This window comes from Sparus aurata, chromosome 21 (genome assembly GCF_900880675.1).
Source record: "Sparus aurata chromosome 21, fSpaAur1.1, whole genome shotgun sequence".
Lineage (NCBI taxonomy): Eukaryota > Metazoa > Chordata > Actinopteri > Spariformes > Sparidae > Sparus > Sparus aurata.
In genome coordinates, this window is record NC_044207.1 from 34,290,282 (window position 1) to 34,299,230 (window position 8,949).

The 8,949-nt window shown below is 40.0% G+C and overlaps 1 protein-coding gene across 1 annotated transcript; it reads right to left on the reverse strand.

The window, feature by feature from the left end:
- Window positions 1-4,771: 4,771 nt before the first annotated feature.
- On the reverse strand, window positions 4,772-8,464 carry LOC115572515 (uncharacterized). The gene is made up of 4 exons (XM_030402662.1): window positions 7,832-8,464; window positions 5,794-6,102; window positions 5,601-5,678; window positions 4,772-5,225 (listed from the first exon to the last, which is right to left on the reverse strand). The coding sequence occupies exons 1-4, from the start codon at window positions 7,959-7,961 to the stop codon at window positions 5,116-5,118; spliced, it is 627 nt and encodes a 208-aa protein (XP_030258522.1). The 5' UTR covers window positions 7,962-8,464; the 3' UTR covers window positions 4,772-5,115.
- Between the last annotated feature and the right edge of the window lie 485 nt (window positions 8,465-8,949).

Sequence of the window (8,949 nt, forward strand, 5' to 3'; positions counted from 1 at the left end):
CTCTCTACATTTCTGAACTCTTACACCCTTACTCCACCTCTAGACCACTCAGATCTTCTGACCTAGGCCTCCTATCTGTACCCCGCTGCTTCCTCAAATCTAAGGGTGACTGTGCTTCTGCCGTCAGGGCCTCATCCCTCTGGAACAGTCTACCCTCTTCTGTCAGAGCAGCTGAATCACTAAATGTTTTCAAAAAACTTCTCAAATCATCTCTATCATCTTGCATTCCCTACAATAGACCTGCAATTATTCTTTGCACATATCTGTACATATACGTTTATTTTAATTTATCTTTTCTATTGTATTTTCTTACTTTTATGTTTGTTTAATTATATTATCATTTATATTTTATGTTTACTGTACCCTGTTCAGCAATTTGCAAACGTTGTTTTGACAAAATTGCGATATAAATAAAAACTTACTTACTTAAAATGTGTCCAAGATTTGTCTTTTAAAATGTCCTAAAGTGAAATGATGTGGTGAAATGTGCTGAAAGGTGTTAAACAACAAGTGCTGCTGGAAGTGTTTTCATTCAGAGCACATTAGTGTTGTGAGGGACGGATGGACTTTATTCAGCAGCAGGACGTTGGGCTGTAAATATTTGATGATGTTTGATATCATTTTATTGAAATATTCTGAAGTCTGTTTGTTGTTTTACTGATTCATCTGGATTATGTTTGAGTTTGTCATTGAATTATTTTCCTCTTTATTTTCTCATTGTGTTTGTGTTTGTCTCCTTTTTCCTCTCTGTGTGAAACAACAATAAACCTGCTGGAATATCTGATGAAAATATAAATAAATAGAATATGAAATAAATCCCTCAGTTCAGTGTGTTTGTGACTGTGGCTGAGATGGAGGTGAAACATGTGAACCTGGGCTGTGGTTTACTGCTCTCTTCCTGTCACAAACACTGTTTGACGTCTGTTCATCTGTTGGTTTTTGTTCAGGCTGCTCGCATCATTTCTCACTGTGGGGATCACTCTTATAACAGGAGCAGTAGTAGGTGGCTGAATGAAGGAGTTTAACTTTCTGGATTTTCAACCCACAGCCGTTCTGATTATTCACAAGTGAGAAATCATTTTTCTGAGGATGATCGAACCTGTGATCTATGTTACATCTGCTCATGACAGTACGAAGAATCCTTGTGAATGTTTCTGTGTCTTTCTTCTGATACCAGAATACATAGCTGCCAGAACACTGGTCAGTTCCTCGACAGCTGAAGGAGACGTCTCCATCAACTCTCCTGGTCAATGTTAAATCCTGCTGAATCAGCTGTGCTGCCATGGCAACCAGCGCTGTAGAGAAGCAGACAGATAGATGAAGGTCAGTGTGACAGTGTTTGTTCCAGGTGGACTTTGTTGGCTCCTGATTGGCTGGAAACACTCACCTGAACACAGACAGCACAGAGCAGCAGCTGGGAGGAAAAGCATTTTGTGCAGTGGTGTTTCCTCTGGTGAACCTGGGGAGAAGTGGCGCTCTGACGCAGCTGAGGCCAAACCAGGACGAGCTGCCAGATCAGACGAGGGCCACGTGGTTTCTAACAGGTCCTCAGAGCTCCCATCAGCCCCTGCGGCTCACAGATAAGGCCGCCGCTGCCGATCGACGGCTCGGCTGAAGCTGCCGTGTGGTAGAAATAGAAACCCACATTCATGTGAGCAGCAACACATTCAGGTTGGTGGTGAATTTAGTAGCACAGACTGTTATCTGTTGTTGAACAGCTGTGATGAAAAGACAAAAGGACAAATCCACAAAACTCCTCCACTGTGATTTGAAGCCTTAAACGTCCCCTTACATTTCTGTCATTTCACTGAATCATTTCATTTCTATGACACATCAAACCTTTTCCACACACAGTGTCACATCTTTATTGTGTCTCCTGTTGTTCAGTCTCTTCATTAAAGCTACAGGATGTTTCACTGAGGGAAAGATTCAAAGCCAAGACTCCATCAAATGGAACATTTCAACATGTCTGCTGCATCATTTTACACACATTTCCCCAAAATCCAGCCTGACACATTTGGTATTGTTGTAAACTTTGGGATCTCCAGCAGAACGTCAGATAAAGTTCAGAGGGTCAGTTTGTAAAGACGAAGCCAGCGGAGGCTTCAGAAGAGTTGAAATCCAGCTGTGCTCCTCATATGTGAAGCAGTGGTTCTGGTTCTGTTCCCTGGAAGGAGCTCAGGGCTCTGCTCTCTACTTCCTCCATGTAGAGGTCAGCCACAATGGGAGACACTGGTGAAGCCACCACAGCTGTGCTTCTGCCTGTAAAAACCCTCCTGGGATGTGAAACAGGTGGTATTCAGGCAGAGGTCGGTCCAAAAAGTGGTCCCAATGAAAAGAGACAATGTGTGGTTTGTAAGTGAGCTTTAAAACGACACATAGAAGTGTTTTCTGATGTGATGAAACTATCAGCAGGACCACATCATTTGTCTCTGTCTGTCAAAAGTGTCCAATAAGAAGACAAATCAAAATAGAAACTATAGAAGAGCAATTCAACTCCAACTTACAAGGCAAGCAGTACAAATACACACAGTACCCACCAGCAGAGATGTACTTCAACTAATACTGCAGTACTGTCTCAAGTGAAGTGACACAGTGCTGTGATTAGTTAGACTTCTATAGTTATAGTTAGTATAGTACATGTCAGAGTAATATGACACCATCTACTGTAACAGGCAGCAGCAGAATAATATAGTTATAATATAGTTCGTAATATAGTTGCAGTAGAAAAAGTATTTGAAGTATCTTTAGAAGTAGTACCAACAATAATGCCAGTAATACTCCTCATTTACTGCTGTGTGTTTTTTATCCACTAGATGTCACTGTGGGTTTGTCGCCAGTAAAATAAGAGGGCAGAGCGTCATGGTGTCGTCATGGCGACCGTCATCAGCATCACGTGGATGTCCCTGCACTTCCCGTGACTCACCACAGGGTGGTGGTGTTTCTCTGTGATGTTTAATGTCAGCACCAGCAGCAAACACAGAAATCCAGCATGTGATCAGCTTTAGTTTGAAATGTATCACACAGCCGTGGTGGAAGAGCTGATTTATTGGTGTGACAGCGATCTAACAGCGTAAAGACACATGTAATGTCACACATGTGTTGTCTGCTGAGACAGCTGCAACATGTTGTCATTCTTCCAACAGTGTTTCATGGTGAAAATGATCCAAGTGTTCAGAGTTAGAACACACAGAACAGAACAAACATCCCTTCAGATAATATGAAATGTATCATAACTGTTCCTTCAGCTTCTTAAAGGAACACACTGACATTTGTCTGCTTTGGTTTGACGCTGTTATTCCATTTAAAGCAGATTTCAATCAGGAGAGACGAGTGAATGAAGTAAAGATCATGTTCATGACAGCAGATGATATGTGATCAGTGAGTCTGCTCACAAAGTCTTTGTCACTTTGACTCTACAGGGAGATTTTGTGATGGAGGGGCGTCTGAACAGCAGCAAGAAAAATCCACCAAATAAATGAAAAACAGCCCAAAGTTTCCCCCAAAGAATGCTGACTGACTGAGCAGGAATGAAATGGACACAATTAAACAAAGATGGTTTAATCTGTGAGGAGATGAAACCTACTTTAGAGTCTGAGATAGAAAAAAACATTGAAAAAGTTCACAGAAATCATTAAATAAAGACGCAGCTGTTTGTCTGATATTCTGAATGAATAGAGCTAAAGGAACATAAATACTAATACAGGTAGAACTTCATCATATTCATGGACGTGAGCTCCAGGTGGGGGGTCACTGTTGGTCTCTGGGCTCAGTTCAACTTTGTGTGGGTGGAGGGCTCAGTGGAAAAAAGGCTTCCAGACAACAAGAGAAAAGACAAAGCAGTCCAGAGAGGGAGAGGAGTTGATGAGTGTGTACAGCAGCAGATATGAATCTGTTCTCAGTGGTTATTAGGACTCATAAAAAACTGTTGAGAGCCAACCAGCACTTCCTTTCCTGCAGCAGACGGGCTGTGTGGGTTTCTGCTCTGCAGCCTCCTCACCGTTAGCTGCACTTTTTCACATGAACAACACAATGACAGTTACAACAGTTACAGCGCTCAGTACTCACTGTCTCAGCTTCATCTGTCTTATTCACCTGGGAGACAAACCTGGGAGCTGAGAAGCTGAAATAAAAGATGTGTTGATACTGTTTGATTGATTCTGTAAAGGTGACAGTTTACTGACAGTTTCTGCAGCCTGACACCAACTTGGAAGGCGACTGATGAAGCTGCTGTGTGATCATTTTATAGCAGTTGTAGCTTGAAAGCAGCTCGCTCTGCTGTTTGTTCATGTGTGTAAACAACAGTGTCATCAGCGTAGAGTTTGACATCCACACTGACACAATTATAAAAGGGGCTCAGCACTGAACCTGGTGGCACAGCCACACCTACTGACTTGTCTATAATAGCTATATGTTTCTGTTTGCTTCTCTTTCTTTAGCTTTGTTGTCCTTGTTTAGCTGCATGCTAATATTCACATCTTCCTCTACATTTGTTCTTGCTGCTGTGTGAAAGTATATTGAGAGCTAATTACAACCAGAGTCAAATGACTTGTAGGCGTCAACATACATGGTCCATGAAGTTGATTCTGTTTCTGATGATTTGCTCTGAAGACAAACTGAAATCCATAAAAACAAGACTGTTTCTGAAACACACACTGTGATTTTTCACTTTATTGAGAATGTTACACTGAAAGAATTGAACAAAGCTGCCACACTCTGCATAATGTATTAAAAAGAAAGACAGGAAGAGAAAAATACTAAAACAATCAAATATCTAGCAGACAGCTAATGATTCAGCTTCATGTTCTATTATTATACAAGTCACAATTCAAAGTGGAAATAAACTAGAGGATGAAAATAACACTATAGCACAGAATTTATACTCAGTCACTGCAGATATATATGTGTATATATGTATTTATATATGTAGGATGACTGAATCTAACCTGTGCATCAAAAGATACATTTTACAACCAACCACAAAACATGAACATTGACATTTGTGACTGCTGATCAAAGTGATCAATGAGACGAACTGATGAGATTTGATGGTGAGAAAAGGCGAGCAGAAAACAGTCAGTCAGCATGTGAGCAGTTGGTGGACGGTCCCTTGTTTCAGAGGATCCTCAGCAGAGAGAGTCCACAGCAGTACACCAGACTCTTCACTATCAGCACTGTGTAGAGCACACAGAGCAGCTTCACCCTGCACTGAGACTGGAAGGACACTGACACACACACACACACACACACACACACACACACACAGTGTTAATTTCACCTTTCACTGCACACACAGTCATTGGATTTATTCTTCATATAGAAATATTTATAGTGGAGCTTTAAGATAAAATCCCCAAAGTTGTTATAGCAGCCTCAAAAACCAAAATGTAGTATAGTGTCCCTAAAACGTGTCATTTGTCAGAGTGTGGAGTGAAAGCTCTCTCATTGGGATTAGTTGTGCTGTTGGACACTCTAACAGAATCAGGGAGTGTCTGTTTAAATCCTTCAATGATGAGCAGAAAGTGAACAGACTGATCTGCAGCCCTAACTGCAGCAGAACATTGGAGCTGTCCATGCAGAGAGGCAGCAGGTGATCTTACAGTCAGCTTGCTGCAGAGCTGGCAGGTCTGCTGGCTCTCTCTCTGGAGGACAGGAGGCTGCTGCAGCTGCTGGAACCTCTGAAACAGAAAAGAGGCCAAAAGAAATGTCAGTCCTCTGCTCCTCTGCTCTCTTTGACAGCGTCTCCACATGAAGCTGAATCACTGCTGAACACAGTCACCAAGCCTTCATTACCTTGTTCTGTTTGGGCCTCCACTGTGCCCCCCTCGTGCTGGACGGAGCAGCGGTATTTATACATGAAGGTAGCGTTCCTGTCAACCAGCAAGATGGCGGCGGCGCGTCCCGACTCTCTGAGCTCCAGCTGCTCTTCCTCACCAAGGAGCGACTCCACCTGATCCTCCTTTCGTCTTTTCCAAGAGAACTTGACCAGAGGAGGAAACATGGCTGAGGCCACACACAGCAGGGAGCTCCTCCCCTCCAGGTGGGCTCTGGATGCTGCTGGGTACACGCTCACCACGGGCTTCACTACCTGCTCTTTTGAAGCTTGACAGCAGCAACAAGCAGCACAGACACACATTGACACAGTCAACAGCAGCTTCCAGCACTGCACTGCATTCAGTGTGATCCTGGAAACTACATGGACTCTGATCACTAAACTACTCATCAATACAGCACAAAGTTCAACACATAGACTGGATTCACCTGCACATCAAACACACTCATCATGTCATGTCATCATATGTTATATGGGGACAAACAACATTATGTGTTCAGCACTTCTTTCTTTCAATGTGCACATTCATCATTATTATGACTCTTACTAATAATAATATAACATCATATTTTCATACAATGGAAAATCTTCATCTGTATCATGATAAAAGACAGATTAAAATAAAGGACATATTTACTCTCAAGTTTAATACGCGCTGACATTTTAATGTGTACATTACCCATCACATATTATAAATATTTTTGAAAAATGCTTCTAGAATTTCATGTTTTTCATCAATATTTATACGTAATACACAATTACAAATACATGTTTTCATATGACTAATGAGAAAAAAATGTAATTTAATATAAAAGAAGGTAAATCTTTGTTGGTTTAATGATAATAAATATGACATAATTATGAAAATGTTATGTAGCAAAATTTAGAAGCTGCTTTAAATGTTATGTTAGTAAATATTTAATAATCAAACACATTAAATACTTTTTAAAGTATTTAGAAAACATGTCTAACATATTACAGATTAACTAATCTGTACTTCAGTTCAGCCGCTAACGAAAAACAAATTAGTCAATAAATAATATCATAATTATTTTTACAAATATTTTTACTTTAATAGAAAATTACAATGAAATGTTCAGATATGTTGAATATCAAAAATAACTTCTTTGCAATATAATATGACGAAAGGTAAGAATTAATTGATCATTTACAGGAACTTCACGTGTGGTTAAATTAAATGTGATGATATAATATAATATAATATAATATAACATAATATAACATAATATGATGTAAAATAACATGATATAAGATAATATAACATGCCTTATTGAAAACAGCATGTCATACACAATATTTACATATATTTACAAATATTGATATTTAATCACACGCTGCTAATAAATTTACCTTGAAGTATTTTAAATGAGGTTTGGAATTTATCATTTTTTTTTTTATTATTTGCGAATTTGTAATTGTATTTGTAATATATAAATTGTTCGAAAGTCAGTCAACATAAAAAATACACATTTTCATGTGCCGCTGTAAATCATACTGTATCATTTTTCTTAAAGATGTTTTTTATATTTTAGTATACTTACTATATTTATATTTATTGTAACATCATATTCAGCATGTGTTTGTCTTCATGTATTAATTAATTATCTAACGCTTAAAGACATATTTGCCATCATATAAAATACATTTGGCAATATTTTATAAAAACAAGAGATGGTGCTGAATTATTGAGCGGGTCAAATACTGTATATTTGTAACATTGTCAATATCAAACTTTTTCTCTATGAATCAGTTTGATCTCCTGCAGAAATAAAGAAGAACTTCAGCTGTGCAGTGAGATTTAAACATCTTTTCAGGAGTTATGAACCTTTTTATGGAACAATAGCTGCACGGCTGCAAGAATTCTCTACTAATTATGAACAAACTAACATGTAAAGCCTGAAGCAGCAGAAACTCATTAAAACACATTTTACACTTGTTCAATAAAACAACTGAAGGAAAATGAAGCTTTATTCTTACCTGTTACAAACAGTTTAGTTCCAGAGCCAAAGATGAAGTCCCCCACAGCGAGAAAGAGTAATACAAAAACCTGTGTGCTGTTGAACGTGTCAGCTGAGGTGAACGAGTCCAAATGATGAAGCAGGATCATGTTTCAGCTCCATGATGTGTTTCTCTAATGTTCATATCAACATGACTGTCTCTTCTTTTATTGTCTTTTTAGACACACTAGCAGTGTTGCTCTGTGGATGCTAATGTCTGTCGCTCCACTACTTTAGTCCACATGGATTGGACCTGGACCAAAGGATGGATGGATGGACTGACATGACATTTTCTACACACATTCTTGGTCCCCAGAGGATGAACTTCATTCATTGACTTTGTTGATTCTGACTTGTTATCTAGCTCCACCAGCAGGTCCACCAGTTCCTGGTCCTCAGTCGGCGGCCCAGTCGACACCGTTCCTGCTTCCTTGTCTGCAGGTCAGCAGACTGGCTCCAGAGCCGGACCGGCGGTCTTTCCTGATCCCCGTCCAGACCTCCAGCTGCCGGCCTCCTGCTCTGCCTTGCAGCAGTCCTCTGTTCCTGTTCTGCAGCAACCTGTCTGAGCTGAGCTGCAGCTGTCTCCAGTTCCTGTGCTGAATCAGTCTCCTGTGGCTGTGGTTCTGTAACCTCTTGTTTTCCTGACTCTGACAGCTCCACCAGCTCCAGCTCATGTTAGAGCTAATAAAGGACAGTGGCACTGGGCCTGTTAATGTGCAATTAATAAAACTATTGTGTTGGCAATTTTCAGTTTAATTTCAGCTGACTCACTTCAGAAGAATAGACATTTTTCAAGGTGTTTCCCAGGTGTCCCCCTGTCAATGTAATCTTGCAGATAGTTTATAATCATATGGATGCTGTTGTAATGTGCAGTGATTGAGATCCTGACCCACCAAACATCCTGGAAAGTGACAAAGTTACGCTTTTTCACTCTAAATTATGTTATTACATAACCTCTGTAATGACCTGAGTGTTGTCTTTAAAAGAACTAATATACACGCCAACTTTCAATACTGTTTGTGTTCTTTATTTCACCTGTGCAGCTCGGTACGCACATTAACCAGTCGGGCGGAACCAACCCTCAGACACAATGGTTCC

Coding starts and splice junctions, on each gene's coding strand:
- LOC115572515 (XM_030402662.1), bottom strand. CDS start 7,961: ATGATCCTGCTTCATCATTTGGACTCGTTCACCTCAGCTGACACGTTC. Junction 6,103..7,831: donor AACTAAACTGTTTGTAACAG/GTAAGAATAAAG, acceptor GCTGCTGTCAAG/CTTCAAAAGAGCAGGTAGTG. Junction 5,226..5,600: donor AGCTCTGCAGCAAGCTGACT/GTAAGATCACCT, acceptor TGTGTGTGTCAG/TGTCCTTCCAGTCTCAGTGC.